Raw genomic sequence first — 27,234 nt, forward strand, 5'->3', positions numbered from 1 at the left:
CACAACTTTATTAAATAAAAAAGAAAAAGTTTCAAATTTATAAAGGAAAACACAGCCAAAAAGGGATAAATACAATGACAAGCAGTTTAAACATACTAACCTAGCATGGCACTTGCCGTGATTTCATGTTAGTAAAGATAGTGATAAAAACAAAATTTTTCCGCTTTTCTAAACATTAAGCTTCTGTGTTTTGAGGAAGCAGACTCTTTGAAAAGTAGTTCTACCCAGTGTTCTTCAAATAATTTTTAATTGGTTTTTATTCAGAATGAATATTTTGTGTTCTAAGGAATCATTAAATGAAATTAACAAAGAATATACTTCAAACTCATTAGAATAGTAACTCTTCCAAGAAGTTACGAGTTTTAACTTTGTCATTCTTTATAACAATTCAGTAATAAAGAATAGTAATTTTATTAGTAAGATTCTTACAATACCTAGACTATGTTTTCCAATGATAAAATTTCCCTTATTCTTTTTTAAAAAGACAGCGGATGATTTTGCCATTTTATTGGAATACTTTTGACTTTCTCTAAACAAGTGGTTTTCTACCCAGGTGACCTCCCCTTTGCAGCCCCCTCACATTTGCCAGTATCCGGAGACAGTTTTGATTTTCATAGTTTGAGGAAGGGTGCTGCTGACTTCAGATGGGTAGAAGCTGGAAGTGTTGCTGAACTCCTTCTGGTGCATAGAAGAGTGTCCTTGTAGGAAAGGATTGTTTTGCCCAGGTTGTCAGCGGTGCTGAAACTGAAATCCCCTCCTGTTGGTGAAACCCTGCTCTGTTTGGATGAAAGGCACATGGACTGGACTGCCATTCTGTGGGCCTTATTATTTAATTGTGTTTTTTTGGAATATGTTGGTTTTGTTTGCTATGACTCCTTAAGAATGCTGGATGAAAGGATCAAGCTTTAATTACCAGAAAAATGGGTTTGATATTCTATTAAGGAAGCAGAGGGCTTTTTTTCCTTGCTGAAAGAAACTATTTGGCAAATTAGTCACAAGACATCTATTATTAATGGTTATCTGAAGGTTCTTGTTGCTTTTTCAAGGATTCGTATTATAAATATGAAGGGAGAGGATGAAAACTGGAACTGTCATCTTTCACTTACATAAACAACTTGAGATCCTGAAATCTTTTGTCAACAATCGTAATTATACACAGCTACTTCCAGTAGGAGCAACTAGCATGATGACCAGTGCTGGGATATAGGTTCTCTGTAAATCTTCAATGGGGGAAAGATGGGTAAATGTAAGGTTTCCCGGTCATGCCCACAGACAGTGCGCCTTGTAGGTCAGGTGACATGCCTGATCATTTACCTCCAGGCGCTTTTCAAGTTTGCTCCCAAACTTCAGCGGAGGTGCTGCCATGCCTTGCCCTCCTACTCCCTACCCTCTTCTCAGAGAATAATAGTAGTAATAGAAGAGTTTACTGACACTTGATATAAGTTAGTCGGGCTAATAACTTAGTTTAAATATATATGTACACATCTATTTTACAGGCAAGAAAACTCGGGCTTGGTAAAGGACAAGATTTAAGACTCAGACTTTTGCATGTGTATGTTTCACAGCAAAGCTGTGCTTTTAACTGTTGCAAAGTATCCGACAGTATAATTTTGTCCTTGAGAGTTGGACTACCTAAGTTTGAATTCTGGGTGTTTTAACTTCTCTCCCAGTTCTAAAATAAGCCTAAGAGTGTGTCTTCGAGAATTTGTGTTCTGTTCATAAAGACAACCGTGCCAAGTAATTGCTAAATGATACAATAGAGATTATAGATGTAAATAGATTATAGTGGAGTGAAATATACTTAAAATTGCTACTTGAAATTTTTCTTTCCAAGTACATAGCAACTTCTCAAGTTTCTATGCCAAGAACTGGATTTCTCCTCCAGTTTTGTCAAGATACTGGCCTTCTGACTTTGCTCTTGGTTTCTTCTCCATGCTGAACTCTATGATTAGTTACTGACAGCACCTCAAATACTTTATCATCATTATCCTTTCCAGGCTGTACCTCTTATCCAGTACTCAGCAGTTTTGAGAATATGCTGTCTGTATTCCCAGCTTTGGAATGCTGGTGGGAATTGGCACCATCATTTATGGATTCCAACACGACTGGTCCTTTGATGCTGATCTTCTGTCATTTTACTTGTCCATAGTTGGCTGCTTTGTGCCATTTCTTTGAGGGTGTTGCCAGATAATTATGGCTCTCTTCCTACCATTAAGATGTTATGGTGACTTTTCATTTTACAAATTAAGGCTTCCTGTTAGCTGGCATCTGTTAGACTTCTTGCTAAAAATAAAGTAACCTTGACCTCTGCAGCATTTTACCTTTTGATTTTTACCCTCTTTCAAGGTCCCCTTCCATAGCATTTCTACCCTTTACTGGTTCTTCACCGTTTCCTTTTATACATTTTCTTCTTGACTCTCCTGTCACTGTACTTTCTTTCTGGGAGATTGTTATTCACTGTGGTGGCTTCATGTATGAACTACATACCAGCAGGCCCCACTTTTGCTCCCCAGATTTGTCTCGGGAACTACAGATGGGCATTTCCAACACCCTATTGAATATTTAGAGCCAGGGACACTTCAGAATTCCCATTTATCAAAAAGAATCAGGGGCGCCTGGGTGGCTCAGTTAGTTAAGCAGCTGCCTTCGGCTCAGGTCATGATCCCAGCGTCCTGGGATCGAGTCCCATATCGGGCTCCTTGCTCCGCAGGGAGCCTGCTTCTCCGTCTGACTCTGCCTTCCACTCTGTCTGCCTGTGCTCGCTCTCGCTCGCTCTCTCTGACAAATAAATAAAATCTTTAAAAAAAAAAAAGAATCTGTTAATCTACACCCACTTTCCCCAGAACAAAACATACAGTTCAGCAAGTCTTTCCATCTTCCCTCCTGCTATCTTCTATTACCTCCTTTTCAGTGTGTCAGCCTTTTTTTCAAGTTTGTTTTGTCTCAGTGCTTTCTAATCCTTTCTCTGTTCCACCACTAAAAGGGAAATTAATTGAATGTTTTAAAAACCTAAAGATCTCTCATTGCCTTTTTGTATAGATTGAAAATCCAGGTTCTGTAGCGCTGTGTTTTTCTCGAAGGGGGTTTAGATAAATTAAATGAGGATCTTTTCCCAATTCTCAAAGAGAAGGATTTTATTTATTTATTTATTTACATTTAATTTTTTCCCCCCAGGTCTCTTAAAATTTTTATTACTTGCCACCACTTTTATTATCATCTATCACAGAGTGATATTTGAATTAACTTAAACTTTTGGAAGTAGTATGTAAGTTTACAAATGTCACATTTTCAAGGGGTTTGATAAGCCTTTAACACTTGGACTCTACCCACTGTGTCCCCTTTCCTCACTGGCATGGTTCACTTTTGAATTTTAAAGAATTGTTTCAGTTCCCAACTGCCATGAACTGCATGCAACACACTGGGCAAGACATTCACAGTGGTTTTAAGAATCTTCTTACCTTTCTGGTTTATGAGGATTAAATGTAGCAGTGCACATCAGATGCTTAGTTCTGGCATGTAGTAAATACTCAAGAAATATTGCATCTCCCTTATTCCTCAGCCTAAATCTCCATGTACCGGAATGTGTAGGGTCTCTGGTGTCTTTATATGTACCACTCCCAGATACTGGAATCCCTTCTTCTTTCCTCTTCCCACTTCCTGTGTCTGTTCCTCTTCCTTTTGAATTTAACTCTTCTAAGAAATTTTTCCTAGCATGTATAGTTAATCCTTGCACAACAACATGGGTTTGAACTGCATGGTTCCACTTAATATGTGGATTTTTTTTTCAATAAATGGAGTACAGTACAGGATTTTCCTTATGATTTTAATAACATTTTCTTTTCTCTAGCTTACTGTATTATAAGAATCCAGTATATAATACATATACAAAATATGCTAATCGACTATGGTATTGGGAAGACTTCTAGTCCACAGTAGGCTCTTAGTAGTTAAGTTTGGGGGAAGTCAAAAATTACATGCATATTTCTGACTCTGCAGGGTGCTGGCTCTCCCAACTTTCACATCATTCAAGAGTTAACTGTAGTTCTTTGTCACCGTTCCCCTCCTTGACACAAATATTCCCTTAGTGGTACTTTTTGTTCCTACGACTGAGTCATGTATTTTATTACAATTTGTTTTCCAAGCTCTTGTCTTCACTGGACTTTTAAGCTCCTTGTCAGCAGTAGGGATTAATTCTCAAGCTATTGGATCTCAGTGTTACCTGCCCTGCCCTACAGCCAGCAGGTTTTCAGTAAGTAACTGCACATGCTGCCATCTAGATTATCTCATTTAATCCCCACAACCACTCTGTGTTAGGTCTGCATTATTATTTGACTGGGTAAGGTGAAATGATTTGTCCCAAGCCACTTTCTACATGCTAGAAGTCTCGAACTCCCTACATTTAGTAATATAGTTACTGCAAAGCTGTTCTCTTAATACATTTGTCTTATATTTACAGTATAAATAAAACAGCATTTAATGCATTAAAAGTGCTTGTTGATTGTTTTTGCTTTAATTTCATAATGCATAAAACATCTAAAGAATTAGGACTCTGCAGATTCAGAATTGTTTGATCTGTGTAGACCTTGTATACTCTTGTATTGCTTAGCAAAATAATTGAGAGAATAAATATATTTCAGACAGTGGAGTTTTTATGCAGCTTATGCATGATAAGCAGTTGAAGTAGTTTGTATTTCAAAGAATTAACATTATCCTTTCCCAAAATTTAATTTAGTTTTTCACTAATTTGAATTAACTTTTTATTAAATTTTGTTATGTCTTTGGTAGCATCCTCCAGGGTAATTGTGTGTTTGTGTACACGTGATAGCCTTTTCACAGTCTTCATATAAGGCTGTTAATTTTAAGAACATGTAATATAATAAGTTTGGGTGACCTAATGATTTGTTATGCCCTTGTATTCATTGCAAAGTACTGATCCTAGTAGGTGGGGAGATGGCACTGGTGGTGGTGGGAATTAGATTGTTAAATATAAAAGTGTTGCATGCCATTTTATAGACAGTTGAAAGTAAAGTAAGCAATGTATATAATGATTCTAGTTATTCTATAGAAATTGTAATTGTGATTTAATTCAGTTATATCATAAATTCCAGGAATGAGGGACAGTTTCTTCTTCTTCTTCTTCTTTCTTCTTCTTCTTCTTCTTCTTCTTCTTCTTCTTCTTCTTTTTGACAGTTTCTTCTTTTAAAGGATAAAATATGGAGTCGAAGATGAACAGTATTTATCGTCCCATTGTATAATGTTCTTTAAATTTTATTATTGGATTTGTTCTGCTTTTTTGTTTTCATTTTTATATTTGCTTATTTAAGAATATATTTAATCATTCTTTTCATCACAGAGCATAGTAATATTCTAAATCTTACCCCTGTAATAGTAATAGTTATATTTTATTTTAGGGAAGCTATGCGAAATTACTTAAAAGAGCGAGGGGATCAAACAGTACTTATTCTTCATGCAAAAGTTGCACAGAAGTCATATGGAAATGAAAAAAGGTAAGATTATTGTTTTTTTGATGAGTAGTTAATTGTAGCTATCACATGATTTTGCAAGTGATGTAGTAATATACAAGTTAAAGGGTGGTTTCTTTTATTGGGTTAGTTTCCAAGTACAAAGAGAAAAATAAGGGCTTTGTCTCTATTGAAGGGGAGAAACAAAGTGAACTGTGGCATATTTCGTAAAGATCATCTTGCTAGATCTCTGATGTCATGAAAGGAAATAATCCATAGTTTGCCGGGATGGGGGGCGGCCTACATGATATTCCCTTAAGTATTTCTGTGGTGCATTAGCTCATTCAAAAAATAGCTCTCCTTTTGGTGGAAAATGTAGTTTTATAAACATGTGACCCCACCCCCAAAGTACTTTTGAAAAGGAGAAGGCTAAAATAAATACCTGAATTGAACCATTTAGTGATTATAAAGTGATTATAAAGCTCTCCACCTTGACCCTGTGCTTATTCAGGTTAAGAAAAATGGCAACACTGAGTTGGTACTCATTCTGTCCTCAAACACTACAGAACTAACCAGGAAGTTGGATTCGCAGAATTAAAGTACAACAAAGTGATCTTCATATTTAGTATTTGCTGCAGTATCTTACAAATTTCAGCATTTGGGGTATATAATTATGGACTTTGGCTATTTGTTTTTTCATTTGGTTGCTGGAATTTTCTTATCTTTGAGACTGCATTAACTATTTCATGGACGAAGGCTGCTTATAGGGGAAGATGAAAGATTTTTGGGATTCTGCAGAAAGGCCCCAAACTGAAGTGTGAGAAGGAATGAAAATTCAGGCTTGAGTGTTGGTTGAAAGGGATGACTGGTATTTTAGAGTTTGTGAGATAAAGGAAAACTTAACATAATGCATAAGAGGAGAGAAATATAATTGTGATTAATTTCTATGCTGGAAGAAAATTTAGAGGTTTCTCTTAAAGTCCTCTCAATCAAGCTGAGATGCATGGTGAAGCTGTTTAATTAATAACTTTATCCTCAAATAGGATGAGCAAATGCAAGCAAGATTTAGGACTCATTCTGCCAAAGTGTTTGTTCTTTCCTATTGAAGCTTACTAAACTTCTGATTATTTTATCTTCATTTACTAATAAAACCTAGCCATCTGATTTTGAATTAAATATGGGAAGAAGTTGGTATCTACAGTTTGGGACAGAGTCAAGTCAAGATAGTGGCTCCTTTTTTTTTTTTATGAAGTCGATATGCCAATACTGGATTTTTTTTTTTTTTTTTTTTTTTTGAGAGCTTTGGGGGCATTTATTGAGAGCGGGTTCAGGTACCACCTGGGTGCTGGGCTTCTCTGCGGTGCTGGCAGGCATCATAGCTGGTGCGCCCCTTACTGCCACTAGTTGATGGACCAGACGGCCACGACCACAATCGCCACCAGCAGTAGCAAAAATCACCATGATCATCCCGCAAGATGCTGATTTTCTGTCCACCATAGTCACGCGCCTGGTCTCCGTGCGGAGCTTCCCGTCTGTGTTCTCCACCAGGTTGGCAAGGTCATCAATTATTTAGTTTTGTTCATCCAGTTCATTCCCAATTTCCTTCCCCATCTGTTTCTGCTGACTGATGATAGAGGATAGGGCATCCAGGCCTGCATCCTGTTCTTGGATAATTTTCTGCTACTGTTGCTGGAGTTCATCAAAACCCAAACCTCTGGTCTCCTCTGGCTCCTCAAAGAGCCAAGGGTTGGGGACTCCTTGCTTAGCCCCTCCAGTCATCAGGCTGGACCTGATGAGATCTGGTTCTGTACCCTCGTTCTTAAAGGATGCCACAAGTAGTCTCTCTGGAGTTAGAAGTTCATCCAGCAGGTTCTGTCTTCGGTCTCCTTCAAGCTGTGTTATCTGATGTGTTGACACAGCTCTTAGCAGCAGGTCCTTCAAAAGGGCAATCTTGTCCTTCAGATTCTGCAACAAAGTTCTGATGGTCACGGGAAGCCTGATTGTATTTTCACCAGTTCTTTCATACTGATTTTGCTGTTGGATTTTCTCGGCAATCTCTTGCGCAATTTGGCAGGTAGAATCATATGTGGAGAACCAGGGGTCCAGGGCCATCGTGCAGTCTCCGCCGCCTAGATATTCTTTTTTTATTGTTTTAATAATGAAATTGAATGTGTGTACATGTGTAGAGCAGATTGTTGGAGAAACAGAACAAGTAAACACCCTCAGTATTTGATGAGTCCAATAGGCTAGCCTTGCACCTCATAATAAACCAGAAGAAGAAACACTTGCCTTTTATTCAGTTCCTGACTTGAACCGACTGGAAATGGCCTTACAGATATTTTAAAATTTTAATCCTCAAAATAATCTTGTAAAGTCAGCATGTTACAATCCTCATTCTGTTACTGAGGAAACTAAAGATCAGAAACTTTAAATATTCTCAGGTTCCTCTTAGTTTAGGAGTCGTTGGAGCCAGGATTAGAACTTCTGGGACTATAACTCCAAATTTCATATTCTTTTTATTGCCCAAATTTTCATAGCTTTTCATTTTGTATCTGAGTGTTGGTTACAGAGAGTAAGGCTTGAAGATGGAGGAGATAAAGAAGCCTTGAGAACACAAAGTTTGGGGCACCTGGGTGGCTCAGTGGGTTAAGCCTCTGTCTTTGGCTCGTGTCATGGTTTCAGGGTCTTGGGATTGAGCCCCACATCAGGTTCCCTGCTCAGCGGGGAACCTGCTTCCCCTCTCTTATCTGCCTGCTTCTCTACCTACTTGTGATCTCTCTCTCAAATAAATAAAAAAATCTTTAAAAAAAAAATCCACAAAGTTTGTGAACTTTGCCTTAGGTCATTCCTTTACCATCAGCTGAGTGAGCCTGGGCTGCATCTGATGGAAATGGGAGTAGATGTGTGTTTGCTGCAGCGATGGTATTCTTGCTCTGGGATTTTGAAGGTGCATTTTGGTACAACTGGATTCATTCATTAATTCATTTTTTTCTTTATTTTGGTTAGCAAATTAGGTGCCAGGTACTGTGCAAAAGTTGTTTTGTCATTTAATACTGGATAACTGAGGCCCTGTGGGGAAAGCACAGAAGAACAACTACTTAAACAGTTATGCCTAAGTCCAAATAAGGTTCCTGCTTGTTATTTACTATTGAAAATAAATGAGAGACACCTGGGTGGCTCAGTTGGTTAAGCTAATGCCTTCGGCTCAGGTCATGATCCTAGGGGTCTTGGGATTTAGCCCCACATCAGGGTCCCTGCTCAGTGGAGAGTCTGCTTCTCCCTCTCCCACTCCATCTGCCTGCCAGTCAGCCTACTTGTACTCTCTCTCTCTGTGTCAAATAAATTAAATCTTTAAAAAAGAAAAGGAAGTGAGTACAAAGCTGTAGTGGCTCCTCAAGTAGGTGATTTAAAGGTTGCCCTTCATTGTGATTGCCTTCCTTTTCAGTTCCTCTTTATTTGGGTATGGTCTGGCCTGTTTAAAACAGGAGCTAAAGGAGAGCTTGAAGAATCTAAGCTTCTAGCTTCCAAAGACTGAAGACATAATAATGAAAAGGCCAGAGTATAACTATTTTCCTTTATTTTTTATACGTTTATATTATTAAATTATTAAATGAATTTTTTTATTAAATTATTAAAATTTCAGAGTAGACATGGATTCATTTTACATACAAAGATGGAAACCTATTAGAATAACTTGATTTTTAAAAAGAATTAGCAGTAAGGGACTGCTCATGAGGTTCCACCTCCTGGATGAAGTCTGGCCCTTTACTCACTGGTGGCATACATGGTGGAAAGAGTAAAATCTGCTGCCTTTCTTGTTGATCCAGATTCAGGCCTTTCTGAAAAGCTACTAAGGCATTAAGCACAAGGTAACCTGGGGACATAACCAGTCTTCTTGGCATATAAAATAACTCCAGAGAATGATGCTAGAAATACTAGGTCAGGAAAATTTATCCTCAAATTTTAAATTGTCCTTGATACTAACTTTGGTGTCGAATAACGAGTATTTATTTTTTTTATCTCACTGATGTTAGTGATTAGTTTTACTTCTTCATTAAAGAAGGTTATTCTAGGTTAAAAAAAAATAGACTTTTAAAAAGATGGTTTTGTCTAGAGGAAAATTTTCATTAAAGGTGGGGAAACTACAGTTGACGTATTAGTGTTCCTTCAACTTTGTGTCAGCGGAAGTCTTTAAGCAGTAATGAAGGTGGTAGAGATACTGTTGAGGCGACAGTAAGACAATGAGGTGATGCTCCTCAAGTCATACTGAGAATGTGTGTTAATTGAGGTAACTTTGATGTGCAAAAAAGTTTCTATTTTGGTTCTTTTGGATTGAATAGTTATCAAAGGATAATGATTCTGCAAAGGTCAGATAACGTAAATGATGTTTGGATTTTGTCTAACCTAACCTATTTTGTATATTGGGCTGACTAAAAAGGCTTCTTTGAGTCTGTAAGGTATTTTCCAGACCTCATCTCAGGGTTTGAGGAAAAAGTTCTTGAATCATTCTTTGAAAATAAAGACTGATTGTTTAAACTAGGAAATGAGTAACATTGTAAATGTGTGCATATTGCCACCAAGTGGCAGAAAGATAGCATTGTTTGTCATAGTTGCTAGTTAAGAGCCATAGGAAATACTAGAAAATCAAGGCACATTGTTACATAGCGCAATCTTTTATAGCAGCTGCTAAACTCTGCGGGCTGGCCACTCGTTAGTCAGACTTTTCACTGTGTGTCTGGTATGTATTGACCAGTTGCCCAAATTCAAAAAATCATTGATTGCACACGGCACTATAAGGTGTATTTTAATTTTTCTTCTGTTAATTAGGTGGCCTTTTTTAAAATCTTCACTCCCTTTAATTTCCTTTCTTTTGTCTGTGTTCTTTTGTTGTGTTTATGCTTATCTTCTATTTGATGATATTACTACCGAGGTCTAGAAATACAAACCTGACTAATTAGCTATTTCCTAAGGGGTGGCAATATTGGGCTGTTTAAAATATAATTTCGGGACGCCTGGGTGGCTCAGTTGGTTGGACGACTGCCTTCAGCTCAGGTCATGATCCTGGAGTCTTGGGATCGAGTCCCGCATCTGGCTCCCAGCTCCATGGGGAGTCTGCTTCTCTCTCTGACCTTCTCCTCGTTCATGCTCTCTCTCACTGTCTCTCTCTCAAGTAAATAAATAAAATCTTAAAAAAAAATAAATAAAATAAAATATAATTTCATCAACACATTTTATAGAAATAATCTCTGTTTAGATCGTATTAGATTTGTTGTTTTCTTATATCATGACTTCTTTGAATTATAGAGTTGATTAAAAAAAAACAAGGCTAGTTTAGAGGCATTTGTGAAGAGTCTTCTTTTTTTCTTATTTATTACATGATTGGAAAGCACTTTCAATATAGAACCTTGGTCTGAGTTTTAAGTGTTAAATAGCTTGTCATCCTAATTTTATACCTTGTTTATGCCATTTTATCACAGTACTCTTGAGAAAACCAGCACTACCCAATCTTGTACAGTTTTAGCCCTCTTTATATTTTTCAGATAGGAAATAAAAGTATCCTTTTTAAAAAAAATTTTTAAAGATTTTGTTTATTTATTTGACAGAGAGGCAGGCAGAGAGGTAGGGGGGAAGCAGGTTCCCCGCTGAGCAGAAAGCCCGATGCTGGGCTTGATCCCAGGATCCTGAGATCATGACCTGAGCCGAAGGCAGAGGCTTAACCCACTGAGCCACCCAGGTGCCCCTAAAAGTTATGTTTTATGATAACTTGAGATTTGAATTCCACGTCTGGTACACTTTACTAAAGCACCGCTCTTTGAATTTTATAGCTGGTCAGTTCACTAAGGAGTCTTAATATCAGTGTTCAATAGAAGACACTAATAGGAGACAAGTTTCCTAAATTGATGCCTTCTCAGCCTCCCCGTAGTGTGCCAGCTAGGTATTTGAGTCTGTGCCATAGTAAGCATTGGGTGGCTCCCAGCATTAGAGGTCAGAAAGATCCCTGGTGTAGACTTGAATTGAGCCAACTCCTTAACTAGCCGGCTAATCCAGGCATCCCTCCAAACTTGGAGTGACCTGGAGCTGAGCCCACTACCTCGGCTGTGACCTCTGTGTCCATGGCCACAGTGAGAGTATGCAGTCATGAAAGCGGCTCTGCTTCCTTTTTACTGGTTTAGATAAATATGGGAAGACTTGAAAGGCTTCCCTCCTTACTCAGCTTGACCTCCAGGCCCTACTTGGTCTACTTCCCCATTATCCAGGCTTCATCTTCTCTTCTCAGCTACAGCCACACTGCTCTGTGTTTGTTTAGACATGGTCCATTTTAGTCCTTCCTACTTTAGAGCTTTTCCACTTGCTCTTGTCTCAGCTGAAATGCTCCCACCCAGCTACCCATGGTTTTAGATTGTGACTCAGGGTCACCTTTTTAAGGAAAGCTTTCCATGGCCACCCAGGTCTTCTACATTTTAAGTACCCCTTATCTGCTTAATTTTTCCCCTCAGTGTTTATCACCAGCTAACAGAATATATAAGCTATTTTATACATTTAGGTTTTTTTTAATTGTCACTCCTATTAGAGTGTGAATTCCATCACGACAGGAATTTTTTTCCCCCTTACTATATTCCCAGTGCCTGATACAGTAGAAATACAGACCAGGGATGTAATAATTTTGTGAATTAATGAATGTTACATAAACCCAGCTCACTTCTTATAAATTAATATAAATTGCTCCTAAAGTAGTCTTTAGAGTTGAGCAAAAAGTGGATATTATTTAATTTTGATTCAATTCAGTCAGTATTGTAGTGGGTGTAAGGGGAGAAAGGAAACAAGAAGGAGATACTAACTACCTTTAGGAAGGACTGAGGCCAAATCTAGCCTGGTGTTATCCATGTGTCACATATGCACAAGTAGGCACGTGTACACATTTTTTGTTGTTGTTTTCTTAAGCTTGTGTGCTGTTGGCCTGCAAAGTGTTAAAAAGCATAAATTCGTCACTAAATCTTCAAAATTGGGAATCTCATCTAAAATTTGATTTCAAGCATCTGTTGAACAGTTGGAAGATGTGACCTAGGCCCACATGCAGATAGTTTGGCAAAGTGATTGAGAGGGTATGTACTCAAAGGCTTACTAGTCTCTGTTGTGCCTTATTATCTATCATCCAAGTCACACACCAGTGGCTGATTATCATTGTGTTTAAGATCCTCTTTTTCTTAGAGTGGGCTTAAAAGAATTAAGAAAAATTTTCCTTTATTCACAACTATACAGTAGGTGGGAATTACCATGAGAGCTGTGTGAAGAAAGGAGGGAACCTACTTCTTTGAGTAATTACATGATATTCCAACTTATTTATTGTACACCTGGTTCACCCACTAAATTTCTTAACCTGGCTACTATTTGAGTTTACTTAGCTACTATTTGAGTAAGTATTTGAGTTTTCAGGCCCCTGGATAAGACATGGTGTAAATGTTTTAAAGTGTACATAAACCAGTGTGTATAACTGAGCAAAAGCAAGTTATGCTCTCCATAAGGACTGGATTGGTAGTCTGAACTGTAAAATAAGGGGCTTGACCTAGGCTCTGAAATAGACTTTTCTTAATTACTAGAAATGAGATAGCAGTTGTCTCCTGCATGGCATAGGTTCAATCTTCAGGCTCTACTTCTATGCAGATTTTTTTCAGTTAATACAATTAATATGGTATAGTCTTAAGAATTTTTTTTTTTTTTTAAGATTTTATTTATTTGCCAGAGAGATAGGGAGTACACACAGCAGGCAGAGAGGCAGGCAGAGGCAGCGAGAGAAGCAGGCTCCCCCGTGAGCAAGGAGCCCAGTACGGGACTCGATCCCAGGACCCCGGGATCATGACCTGAGCCAAAGGCAGCGGCTTAACCAACTGAGCCACCCAGGCATCCCAAATATATTTTTTTCTTATGATTTTTCTTAGTAATAACTTTCTTTGGTCTAGCTTTTTTGTAAGAATACAGTATATAATACATATAGCATACAAAATATGCGTTGACTTTATGTTAATGGTAAGGCTTCCTGGTCAACAGTAGGCTATTAGTAGAGTTTTGGGAGAGTCAGAAGTTAGACATGGATTTTTTAACTGCATACAGAGTTGGCACCCCTGACCCCCAGAGTGTTCAAGGGTCAACTGTATAAGGAAGTTATTCTAGGTGGGAAGAATTTTTGAAGGCAGGTTTTCGGCATCTAGCAGAACAAATCCGTTGGTAATGTGAGGTGAAAGGGTACAGTGCATTGTTCTTTCAGTCGTTCACTTGCACCAGGTGTTCAGGGTATAAAATACATAAAACATGGGAATTCAGCGTCCATTTTCCTTTTAATTCTTTTACTTTTATTATTATTTTGGAAGTTTCTACTTTGGATGCTGCTCCAGTTCTTTTTTCCAGGTTAATTACCAAATAAATTTAAGTGTAATAGCCATAACTATAATGCCATCAGTTAATAATATGTCATTTTAAGTAGATCTTAAGTAATAATTGCAGATTCTTTCGTGGTGTATCATCTTCTGCAACCCTTTAGACTTTGTTGGATTTACTGAATTCCAATAGTTCAGAATTCTGAGCTCCATTAAAATGAAAGGAATGCTCCCTGCTCAAAGAAGTATCCGTTGTAATTGAGTGCATAATTTGAGTATAGACAAACCTGCACTGAACAAGTGTAGTCTTTGTGAAAGCCTTGATTTCTGTGCTCTGTACATGACTATTTATATTACAGAAGGCTTCGCCAGAATGTTTCATTAGGAGATTATTTAACACAGTTTAGTATAATATTGTATTCATATGTTCGAAGAAAAGAAATGCTTTCTTAAATCTAATAGCATTGTTTGTTTTTGTATTTGTGTGGTGTGTATATGTGTGTGTTTCCCCCATTGGTTCAGGTTTTTTTGCCCTCCTCCTTGTGTGTATCTTATGGGCAGTGGATGGAAGAAAAAAAAAGAACAAATGGAACGGGATGGTTGTTCTGAACAAGAGTCTCAACCATGTGCATTTATTGGAATAGGAAATAGTGACCAAGAAATGCAGCAGCTGAACTTGGAAGGAAAGGTAAATTAAAACTATGTTGTTTCTCTTAAATGGCACCATGGTACTAGTGTGTGTAGTTAATCCTTATTTGTTCTCGTGGTGATGACTTTTTTTCTTTTATGGCTTTCGGTAGTGATTTTCTGAAACACCACCCACCAGAGATAAACTTCTCAAATAGCTGTGGGCTAGCCTTGAGCTGTGGACATCTAAAGGTAGCCCGTAGTAAGCTTCCACAGCTTGGGGGCAGTGTTAGCAGGCTGTAAATCAGGTTTTCATTGGAAGCCAATAAAAAAATTAAGGAGGCTAATCTGTCCTGTGACTGACGGGGGAGACCTGATATTCAACAAACAGTGAAAATACATAGCTCAGTAATAATTTTACGCTCTTTTAATCTTAGTCTTAAACGGGAAGCAAAGTGATAGAGATTAATTCTTAGAAGTATTTATCTGTGTTTATAAAGATCATAAATGTTTTACTTAGCTTCTGTGTGCAGCAAAACTACAATAGACAAGAACAGACACAATAAGCTTGACTCAAACTTTTAGGGATTTTCTTTAATTTGTTAGGGAATGGAATTTATGTATTAGTTTTACTAATTATATTTTATGAAATTAGAAAGTAATCGTTTCAGTCTATACCTTTAGTGTTAAGAAATAGTGTTAAGAAATATTTTGTTTTCCCTTGATATTAAAATTTGAAAAATAGTTCTCAACGATCACATGAGTGTCTTAAAACAGTTTGTAGGAAGCTCTTTCCGCATTCAGTAAGTCTTCACTGAATATCTTAGTGTTTGCTATGTTGCAGTTGGCAGTATGGATGGGACTGGCGGGTAAAATTGTGAGGAGCTAGGAGATTTGTACACTCCAGTTCAGTTTTAGCCATTTTACAGATAATACGCAGAACACGCACCAGGAAGCCTTAGTAACAACCACCTTCAAATATTTTTATGACATTTGTATCTTTATAATTTTTACCAGTAAGCCTTGTCACTTAGGTATTTTTTTAATATTTTTTAATTAGGTTTGCAGTAAAACATTACAATAAAGGTGGTTTCATTTTAAAAAGAAAATAGAGCCGTAAGAAATATTTCTAAGTTATGACCCTTGAGCCCCAATGTATGTATTTAAGTGGTAGGCTGATCCAATAGGCCTTAGCTGTGTCTCACCTATTTTCCTGTTCTTTAGAAAGTCTCAGTTACACGTCTCCAGGCTGTGCATTTAGATACATGGTGCTATAAAGTGACTACTTGGGTAGGGAGTGAGAAGCCACGGATTGTAGCTACCAGTGTATATGACTGTTAACTGAATTTCATTGCCTGCTTTAACCAGTTCCAGCTTCCAGCATTTTAGGAGAAGTAATACCAAACAAACACACCCCACTTGCCTTTTCCAGCATCATGGTTCGGTAGATCTTTCTTCAACTTACACCACTATATTCTTTCTCCAAGCCCTAAAAATTTACACAAGATGAAAAAAATATCTGAAAGCCTGAGCATTAACTAGTATTTAAAGCATCTACTAATGAGGTAGTATAATGTCTATAAGCCACATTTACCTGTTAATATTAGTTTTAATGAAAAATGCTATTACAGAAATCTTACTTACTTTATATAAAATAAAACTTGTTTGTTGAGAGTCAGCAGAAGGCATTCCAGGTGGAAGGAACATCCTATATGCTTGGAGCCTAAAGGTATATGAACATGATAGGTGTGGGCCCTGGTAGGCAAAGATGGCGTGAGCAGTGTGACTCTGAGCTTCGGAGAGAGGCTCTTTGCTCTTGCTGACTCTCTTCACCTCAGCTCATTTAAGGTAATACTCTTTTCTTTTCAATTGTCTGCTCATTGAATGCTTCAGTTAGTCATTATTCAAAAAGAAGGGATATTTGTTTTGCACTATTGGGTATTTGTACTTAATATTCATTACAGTAAAGTTCTGGTGTATGTAGCATTAAATATGGTCATAACATTTGACTGTGTTGATATTTTGGATCCGAGATTTCACTTAATCATGTTTGAAAATTGTTAAATGTTCATTTCCTCAATTTTATATCTTACGTAGTTGGAACTAGGTAAGCTATGAATTCACCCCTTCTTAGCCCATTTGATAAAGACGACAGACTGTACTTCGTCTCTCAGTGATTGTTAAAGTTGGTTTTATCAGTTATTCATTGAATTCATTCACTGAAAACTTAGTCTTGGCCATACTAAGATGAAAGTATGTAACCAACAAGGTTTTGGTGGTATTGAAACTTTACTTTTTTTTCACAGAACTATTGCACAGCCAAAACATTGTACATATCTGACTCAGACAAGAGAAAGCACTTCATGTTGTCTGTAAAGATGTTCTACGGCAACAGTGATGACATCGGCGTGTTCCTCAGCAAGCGGATAAAAGTCATTTCCAAACCTTCCAAAAAGAAGCAGTCATTGAAAAATGCTGACTGTATGTATGCTTGAGTTTTCTTTTTTGCCACCAATTCCCATCATAAATGTAATAAGACAGATTCAGCTTTTTTTTTTTTTTAGTTAAAAAAATCACTTTTTGAGAGCAAGTTTATTTCTACTAATGTTTTTGTGACCCTCACTTTATCAAAAACTGTCACACTCATGTATTTTTGCTACTTTATAGACTTCCTTTTTTGTTTCTTTGTTTTTTCCTTTTTCTTTTTTTAATTGAAGTGAACAAGACCTGGTCTAGGGAAATGGTTCCCAACCAGACTGGGTTCTTCACTGCTCCACAGAGACATAGGGAAAAATGGGAATTTTTTCTTTTTGCTGTCAGTGACTGCAGGGAGTGATTGATGGTGGCACTGGGTGTATTGGGCCAGTGATGCTAAATGTTCTCTTTCTCATTCCATGGAGAATTGATCCACCAAGACTGTCAAAAGCTCCTCTTTGAGAAACACTATTTTCAAATGGGCTTTGGAAGGCCATCCTGCAAACCAAAACAAAACTTTTTTTTTTTTTTTTAAGATTTTATTTATTTATCAGAGAGAGATGGGGAGAGAGTGAGCACAGGCAGACAGAATGGCAGGCAGAGGGAGAAGCAGGCTCCCTGCTGAGCAAGGAACCCAATGTGGGACTCGATCCCAGGACGCTGAGATCATGACCTGAGCCGAAGGCAGCTGCTTAACCAACTGAGCCACCCAGGCGTCCCCGGAAACAAAACTTTTAACATGGTTCTCTGGCAAAGACTCCTGCTTATGAGCATAGTTTTAGACTACCAAATACAAATGCTGTCTGATTAAATTATGCATTTCAACCCTTACATGCCATTTTCTTTTTTTAATTCTAACTTTTTATGATGAAAACTTTCAAAGCAGTAGCTTTCTCCCTTTTACATCAAGTGACCATGCACCTGGCCTCAATAAATTTAGGTTTTGCCAGTTCTCTTTCATTATTTCCATGGCCTCTTCCTTTTACTGATGGCTGGAATATTTTAATGGAAATCTCAGATATCCTGTTTTTCAACCACCATTTCTGCAGTAGTGATTCTTAACAGATAGCTTTCTTTTTAAACATTAGTATGCCTAAAAAAGTTGAAGTCGTTTTTTAATGCCATCCGAAAGCCAGTCCATGTGCAGATTTATTACAGTTGCATTTTTGTGGGGTTTTTTCTTAGCATTTGGCCTGTTCAATCTTGGATCCAAATAAGATCGATACATTTTAATCTGTAGAGTGTATTCTCTCCCCCTCCAACCTTTCTTCCATGTCATTTGTTGAAGAAATGGGGTCATTTTTCCTTTGGAATTTACATATTCTGAATCTGGCTGATTACATGTGCCTCTTTCATATTTTCAATAAACTGATGGATAAATTTAAAGACTTTAGAATTAGCTGGTCCTCTGTATGTTTGTTTCCTTCAAATCAGAAGTCCTGTGATGTCTGATCATCCTACTTTTTGTCCTATTAAGATTATTTATAATAAATTAAGCTGTTAGCCTAATCCATCTATTACAGAGTTCCCCAGCAACCTTAACCATTGATAATGGCTGCTTCGGTCCAGTATTTTATGAAGGGCTTTTTCTGATTCTTTTACTCTTAATTTGTTAGCAGTTTGTTTCAAATATAGTCTGCAGAGGAAAGGCAGGATAAATGCTTATTTACTAATTTACAGAATAACAACAGTATTCTTTGAAAGTGCCCAGTGAGATGTTAGGAGGTTTTTTTTGGTTTGATTGCTTTTGTTTTGTTTCATTTTGTTTTACTATGGGTTTAATGGGTTTTTATGTATTGGTTGGTTTTCGTTTTCTCAGTCATTATTACTATAATCATTTACTTAATATTATAGAAATTTTCAAACATCTTAGACAGTTGCATAATTATATGAAACCTCTTGTGTTTATCATCTGACTTCAGCAATGATCTTAACTGCAGGCCAGTCTTATTTCAACTGTACCCATCTTTACCCTGCTTTCCTCTGCCTCATTTTAGTTTGGTCCAAATCCAGACATCATCTGCAAATATGTACCTCTGATTGAGAGGGCCTTTTGTTTATTTAATATAATTACAGTACCATGATCACATAAAAACAAATATGTCATAAAAAACTATAAAAAAATAAAATTTCTTAATCTTGGGGAACCTGGGTGGGTCAATTGGTTAAGCATCTGTCTTTGGCTCAGGTCATGGGATTGCAGTATACAGAGGATTTTATAGTATGCTTTTCCATTCTCTGATCTTCTAGGGAGATACTTTCTTTATTGGTGCATTGAGGTACACATTATTCAAGTAGGTAAATGACATTATAATTTATTTACTCAATTTCCTACTATTGGGTATTTATTATTTAAAAAATAATTTCCCTTTGCTGAACAGCATTGTGTGAAACATACTGTGTAGCTCTCATTTAAAAATTATTTATGGGGGCGCCTGGGTGGCTCAGTGGGTTGAGCCTTTGCCTTCTGCTCGGGTCATGATCCCAGGGTCCTGGGATCGAGCCCCACATCGGGTTCTGTGCTCCACGGGAAGCCTCCTTCCTCCTTTCTCTCTGCCTCTCTGCCTACTTGTGATCTCTGTCAAATAAATAAATAAAATACTATTTTATAAATAAATAAATAAATAAAATATTATTTATGGACATATCTTGTATCTTTAGCATGACATTATTAATGACAGTTACCTTGACTTTGTTTTCCTTAGGGTATCAATTTGTTAGTACAATCTTTTAATTATTAAGTTATAATGAAAAATAATCATAACTTGCCAAGTACAGGTCCCTTCCCACCAGTCACCTAAATAGAAGCTCTTTTTTCTTTGCAGTATGCATTGCCTCAGGAACAAAGGTGGCTCTGTTTAATCGACTGCGATCCCAGACAGTTAGTACCAGATACTTGCATGTAGAAGGAGGTAATTTCCATGCCAGTTCTCAGCAGTGGGGAGCATTTTACATTCATCTCTGTGAGTATAAAAATGTGTATTTGATATTTTTAGTGTGAAATTTTTAAATTCTTTGATAAAAAGACATACAGCTGTATTAGTTTTGTTGTTTTCCTAAGTAGATTAATGAATTCTACAAGGTAATAATTTAATCTCTTTATTCGCTCCACCATAGTGGATGATGATGAATCAGAAGGAGAAGAATTCACAGTTCGCGATGGCTACATCCACTACGGACAAACAGTGAAACTTGTGTGCTCCGTTACTGGCATGGCACTCCCAAGACTGGTATGGCTGTACTTTTGCTTTAGTCATATGTGTAGTAAAAATAAAAGATACAGCATTCAAATGTAAAAATACATTTCAGGTTCATGCTTTTTAATTTAAGAACACCTATCAGTAATCACTGCTATTCTTTATTTATAATTATACCCCACTTTAATGTGAAAATGATTTAAGGCAGTTAGCCGTTTTTATGACTGCATTCTTGATGACTTTCTGTTACACTGTCTCTAAATTTTGGTGGAGTTTTCCTTTTTGGTTGTATATCTGAACATGTTCAATAGAGGGCACTAAATAATTACATTATGATTTCTTTCCTTAACTAATACAGATACCCTAATCATTTTCTTTGGTACCTGCTGTATCCCACCACAGGACCAAGTTTTAGAAGCATAGAAACTCTTACTTCTTTAAAAAATACAAGCATAGTTTTTATTAGTTTACTCTCCCACAACAATATAGATTTATTGAAAATTAAATTGTTATTTCATACTCTGGTGTTTAGGGCTTTTTGTTCATTAGGATGACTTTAAAACTAAAAATTGCGTTTCTTAGTAAAATGAAAACAAGAGTACAGTTTAGTTAAGATGAAGGGGATTTATGAGTAGCCCTGATTCAGGGTCAAGTTGGGGGGACATGGTGTTGGGCTGTATATCCAGTTTATCTCAGAAATGTGGTAAATATTGTACCAACAAGCTACAAAGCCAGGATAGAGGAGAGAATACCAGTTGGGATATTCCCTGATGTTTTATGAATGTAGAATTCACCAGACACATACCTTAAGTTATAATGTTTGCACTATCTGTTACCAGATTTCTTACCTTTTCTCAATAATTAGAAGTGACCAAAGCAAGTTTTTGATGCCAAATACTAGTGAACATCTCTGGTTTCTTTACTGGTGAGAGGTCATTCAGCAGTGTCTATTTCCAAAGAACTCATGGGGAATAAAATTGAATCAGACATGTCTCATGTTCTCAATGTGATTATTCTTAGCTGGTGGAGAAACAGTGGAATACACAAATAACAGTAATCTAGGCAAATTTTGACTCTTAAATGATGGGGAAGCATGAGTAGACTTAGAGGAAGCTCTAGACTTAGATCATTTAAAAGTCATTTATTTCTCTAAAATCCAAACCTCATCAAATTTAAATGTAGCTCCAAGACTTTGGCATTGAATTGAAACATTTTGCTTGAGATTAGTCAGTCTCGTAGATGATGTTAGAAGTTACATTGCTAAAAGTGCACTGTCTCCCTTTAAACTCAGAAATTGGTGTGGTGTTAGTAGAATGGCAAATATTCTGACTAATAACCAGCAGAGCAAAAAAATGTAAATGACAAAAAATGTTAACTTCAGAAAGATTGGAACTGTTATACAATTGTGGATTACAGAAAAGTTTGAATACTGAGATGTAAAGTAGTAAAGCCAACAATATTGCATGATACTAATAGTACTATTCTAAGTACTTTCACATGTAGTGATTTAATCCTAATAAAACTGAGTAGTTACTTTTAAGGATATTCACTGTGAAGCAAAGTATTGCAGTCCTGTGTGCATACATGCATCCTACAAATAGTCCTGAGTCTTCCATGTACCAGACATTGTCTAGATGCTAGAGATACATTGGTGAGCAAGATAGGCTTTCTGTCCTCGTGGAGCTTACATTTTGTTAGGGAGATAGACAAAAATCAGCTAAAGAAATACCGATATTAACATATTAAAGGTTAAAACAGATGATAAGAAAATAAGCTAAAACAGGATCAAGAGAGACTGGGAGTGCTTTGAGGGGTCAGAGAAATCTTTGCAGTGGGAATATTTGAACAGAGACCAGAATGAAGTTGGGAACTATGAACTGTGAAGAACATTTCAGACAAACAGCATGAGCACAGAAAGAGCTTAGGAAAGAATATGAGACAAATAATAAAGAAGTAATAAAGAAGCCATGGTAGCCTAAGCCAGGGGAGGAGTGGAGGGAGCAAGCGACAAGAATTGAGATACTGTCTACATATGGTAGGAGGACACTGGAGGGTATTAAACAGGGCATGATGGCTGTTTATGTTTGGAAGGGTAATTGCTGCTGCTCTGTGAAGAGAACATGGGGCGTAGCAGTGGGAGCAGAGAGACAGAGCTTGGGCTTCTGTTGTAACTCAAGCAAGTGTTGATGGTTGATGGTGGCATCTTAAACCAGGGTAGTGGTGAGGTGATGAGAGATAACAGATTTGTGTGAGAGGAGACCTAATAGAGTTTGTTGACAGATTGGAAGATTGGGTGTAGGAGAAAACAAGGAGTCAAAGGTGACTCCAGGGTTTTGGGATTGAGTGAATGGTGGTGCTGTTTATTGAGCTGTGAGTTAGAGGAGGATCACTCATAGAAGGAAATTTTAAATCTGGGTTTGTTTGTTTGTTTTGATACTTTATTTTTTTTAAGATTTTATTTATTTATTTGTCAGGTAGAAGAGATCACAAGCAGGCAGAGAGGCAGGCAGAGAGAGGGGGAGAAGCAGGCTCCCTGCTGAGCAAGCAGCCTAATGTGGGCCTTGATCCCAGGACCCTGAGATCATGTCCTGAGCTGAAGGAGACACTTAATTGACTGAGCCACTCAGGTGTCACAAAAATCTGGGTTTTGATGAAGATTGAGGTAGCCTATTAAACATCTTTTTTTTTTTTTTTTAAGATTTTATTTATTTACTTGACAAAGAAAGAGATCACAAGTAGGCAGAGAGAGTGAGGGAAGCAGGCTCTGTGCTCATCAAACACTTAGTGATTACCTTCTGTGGACTAAGTGGCATCTCAGACTTGATAGGAGTCTCTTTCAGGTATCTCTATGCTTTTTGTGCCAGCCAACCAGCCATGGAATCACACTCTGGTCCTTCAGCTTCTAGCTGTGATATGAGCAAGTTACCTGACTTTTCTGAGCCCACTTCCTAATCTGGAAAATGATACTTTAGGTTTTTAAAACAGATACATTAGCTGATGGACTGCACTGACTAGCATACTCACAGTGGTCTTTAAAGACAGTTTTTCCTTTGATGTCATTACATATTATAGGAAAAGTCAGCTGAATTTGCTGCACAAAATATGGTCCATTGGCCGGTAGGATTAACATCAGCTGTCATTTGGTTAGAAATGCAGACTGTTAGGCCCCCATGAGATCTGTGGTATTCGAACAAGACCAGATGATTTGTATGCACATCAAAGTTCGAAAAGCAGTGATCTGGAAAACAAGTATCTGCCCGCCCTGTTTTTCAGGTGTTCATGGAAGATGGTAACAGCTTCCCCATTCTACCAGGCTTGTGATCTGAAAGTATTTTTACACCTCGCCTTATTGCTTCTCAATGTTTCTCCACATGTGATGACCTCTTCTTTTCTAATTATTGAAATACAGATAATTAGGAAGGTTGATAAGCAGACCGCATTACTGGATGCAGATGACCCTGTGTCACAACTCCATAAATGTGCATTTTACCTTAAGGATACAGAAAGAATGTACTTGTGCCTTTCTCAAGAAAGAATAATCCAGTTTCAGGTATGTTTTAAAGTTATTGGTAAAAATGTGTCATCTTTCGGTTAGCAGCATAGAGACCTAAAACTTGTTTAATGTTAATTGTGTCCAAGTACATGAAGCTGTTTTCAGATATTTATCTCAAGTCCAAAGGTTGTTAACCTACATGATCCTGAGACATGGCAGTCACTATACCTCAAGGAAGAACTCGGAACTATAAAAGTGTTCTTGACCACCTAGGTCTGGGAATTGAAAAGTTCCTTAGATCTTCCAGAAGTAGATTTTGGGTGTTTGGTGAATCCCCTGAAACTGCATGAAGACATTGTAGATGGATACATGCATGTTTTGGGGGAGGGTTCAGAATTATCCGATTTACATTGGGGTCTTCCTAGATAGTAATGACAAGATGTTTTGAAAGCTGATTTTTCACTATATTCACTCAGAAGTCTTTCATGAGGACATCTATGATACGGGCACATGATTTCATGGGATAGTTATACTTTCATGTGAAACTCATTTTTAAACATCTGGAGGCCATGTACAGCCGTTCTTCTCAGTTCAGAGCGGATGGGCTGGTCTGGGTGTTTCAAGGTAGGGGTAGGGGGATGCCAGTTCACATCTCGGTTCCCTCCTGCTGAAAGTGCATGAGTTTCTAACTGCTCTATAAGATTGAGAGACCCTGGTCTCTCTCTCAGGGATCTGAGTTTTAAGTAGCTATTTACATCACGAATACTGATCTTTTATTAAAGAAATTATACAGATACTGGTGTACTCTCAAATGGTTATTATGAAAGGTAATATAATATGTCACTGAAATATTTCATAGTCTAATAAAAACTGCTGAATGTGAGGTTGCCATATTAAATATTCTGTGTTTATTTAGGAACTGGCAAAGCACCATGTTTGGGAAGTTCATACATTTGTACTGAACTCTCTCCCTGTTAGTTCCAGTATATGAGTGCTACCTTGTTAAAATTGTCTTATACTGCAATGTATATAAAAATCCATTTCTAAACATTCTTTCTTCATAAGGCCACTCCATGCCCAAAAGAACCAAATAAAGAGATGATAAATGATGGAGCTTCCTGGACAATCATTAGTACAGATAAGGCAGAGTATACATTTTATGAGGGGATGGGCCCTGTCCTTGCCCCAGTCACCCCTGTGCCTGTTGTAGAAAGTCTTCAGGTAAGTCCACTTACTCACAAGTTGACTTTCAGCTTTTTGTAACTGCTCCCAGCTCTGACTAGGTGTGATTTTTATTTCACAGTAAATTTGATTTTTATCCAAATCTTGTGATTCGGGGATGTTAATACATCGTTTGTTGATTTAAAAAAAAAAAAAAAAAAACACTTTTATACAAGAAAATTTAAGTTTAGATCTACTTGTATGCTACATTGAGATGTGATTAGCTCACTTTGTCTTTATAGTCATGTTGTTATTTATCTATTTTTAAAGATTTTATTTATTTGTTAAAGAGCAGGGAGCACGAGCTGGGGGGAGGGGGCCAAAGGAGAGGGAGAAGCAGGCTCCTCACTGAGCAGGGAGCCTGACATGGGGCCTGATCCCAGGACCTTGGGATCATGACCTGAGCCAAAGGCAAATCTTAACTGACCAAGCCACCCAGACGCCCCTCATGTTATTTAAAAAGAAGAGTTTTATTGATTTTTTTTCACAAATCACAGTCAAATGAAAAACTAATCTGTGTACTTTAATGAAAAATGAAAATTTTTCTCAACAGTTGTTCTCATTTTCTGTGAATTTCAGTTGAATGGCGGTGGGGACGTAGCAATGCTTGAACTTACAGGACAGAATTTCACTCCAAATTTACGAGTATGGTTTGGGGATGTAGAAGCTGAAACTATGTACAGGTACTTAATGAAACTTTTTATATCATCTAGAGTTTTTGATGGGCGTGGATACATGAGACTCTTTCTTAATATTGATTGTAATGTAGCAAGCAACCTGTTTTAAGTTCTAGTTCTAAAACATACATGGCTTCTAAGTGATTTCTGTTTCCCCCCTCAGATGTGGAGAGAGTATGCTCTGTGTCGTCCCAGACATTTCTGCATTCCGAGAAGGTTGGAGATGGGTCCGACAGCCAGTCCAGGTTCCAGTAACTTTGGTCCGTAACGATGGAATCATTTATTCCACCAGCCTTACCTTTACCTACACACCAGAACCAGGGCCACGGCCACACTGCAGTGCGGCAGGAGCAATCCTTCGAGCCAATTCAAGCCAAGTGCCCCCCAATGAATCAAACACAAACAGCGAGGGAAGTTACACAAATGTCAGCACAAATTCAACCAGTGTCACATCCTCTGCAGCAACAGTGGTGTCCTAACTACCGTCTTTTTGCTAGGACTTAAACTGACTGGAGTGCCGCAAGATGTTGACAAAAAAAAAAAAAAAGAGAGAGAGAGAGAAAGAAAAAGGAAAAAAAAGAACAATCTTTTGTGGTTTCTTGGGAAAACTTTTCATACCAGGTGATACTGTTCCAAAACCCCATTACCTACAAGTGCTGATTGGAAGCGCAGAAGCCACAGTAAAACAGACAAGGAAAACATGGAAATGTGCAAACTGTTGGAAGTTGATTTTTTTTTTTTAAAGCTATTCTTTTTGTTTGATTGGGTTTTGTTTGGTTTTGTTTAAATGGGCAAGAAATAGAGATGTGGCTGGATTAAAGTTTATCAAACTAGAGGACACAAATCTAACATAGTTTTTACGGACCAAGGAACTTATATAAGCTTTAGCAAAAGGTACATTTTCACCATACCTTTTTTTTATATCACAGTATCTAGTACACCTTTGTTACCAAATAGGTTGTTCTCCTTCCTGCCTCCTTTTGAGCTTTCACTCTTCAGTACATTCAAGTTCCAAGCCTGACCACACTTGTTTAATCTAATTACCCATATTCTTCCAGGTTTGCTTTGTTTTATTTTTTAAATTTGAGGCTGGAACTATTCTTTTTTTTCCCCTTTCTTTTTTCTTTTTCTTTTTCTTTTTTTTTTTTTTTAAAGCTGATGTCTTACGACTTTTCATGAGTCGAAATTGTTTTGATTTCAGCAAGTCAGATCTTGTAAAGGCCCGCATATTTTTTTAAGATTATATGAAGTCTGTGCAAAAGCTTTAAAAAAAAAAAATGCCTCTGCCTTGCCTGCAATACATGCAATGTACGTGAACTTCGTCTCTGTTCACAGACGCTGTCCTGTAGTTACTTCCTTGTTTTCCTTTTTTTTTTTTTTTTTTTTTAAGGTATTTATAGTGGTATTCCAAGAGGGTCTAACATTTATGTGGAATTAAATGTGGCCATTTAGTCCTTAAGGAATTAATGGCACAAAACATGCTGGGTGTTTGAAGTGTTCTCTCCCATTTTCCCATGCATAAATGTATCTCCGTGTTCCAGGATTTGTTCAGGTCCCTTCCCCCATCCCCACTCCCCAATTCCCTGATCTTGTACATAACTTGTATTATGTGTAAGTTAAACATTTTATTTTGAACTTGGAATGTTCCCAGTGATTTCATTCAGCAGGGTGTTTTCTGCCTTGTGGGCATATGACAAAAAAAAAAAAAAA

At 37.4% G+C, this 27,234-nt stretch overlaps 1 protein-coding gene and 1 pseudogene across 3 annotated transcripts in view; one reads left to right on the plus strand and one right to left on the minus strand.

The window, feature by feature from the left end:
- Positions 1-26,359, plus strand: part of RBPJ (recombination signal binding protein for immunoglobulin kappa J region) — a 104,074-nt gene extending 77,715 nt beyond the window's left edge. For all 3 annotated transcript variants that reach the window (XM_059382063.1, XM_059382056.1, XM_059382049.1), the window contains 9 exons: positions 5,412-5,507; positions 14,357-14,522; positions 16,768-16,942; positions 19,762-19,899; positions 20,054-20,166; positions 23,543-23,683; positions 24,692-24,847; positions 25,427-25,530; positions 25,688-26,359. In XM_059382063.1, coding sequence (XP_059238046.1) covers positions 5,412-5,507; positions 14,357-14,522; positions 16,768-16,942; positions 19,762-19,899; positions 20,054-20,166; positions 23,543-23,683; positions 24,692-24,847; positions 25,427-25,530; positions 25,688-26,003 — 1,405 coding nt within the window. In that variant the 3' untranslated portion in view covers positions 26,004-26,359. The remainder of the gene's footprint in view (positions 1-5,411; positions 5,508-14,356; positions 14,523-16,767; positions 16,943-19,761; positions 19,900-20,053; positions 20,167-23,542; positions 23,684-24,691; positions 24,848-25,426; positions 25,531-25,687) is intronic.
- LOC132005206 (syntaxin-8-like) lies at positions 6,793-7,583 on the minus strand (annotated as a pseudogene).
- Positions 26,360-27,234: the final 875 nt, after the last annotated feature.

The sequence above is a fragment of the Mustela nigripes genome, chromosome 1 (assembly GCF_022355385.1).
Source record: "Mustela nigripes isolate SB6536 chromosome 1, MUSNIG.SB6536, whole genome shotgun sequence".
Taxonomy (NCBI): Eukaryota; Metazoa; Chordata; class Mammalia; order Carnivora; family Mustelidae; genus Mustela; species Mustela nigripes.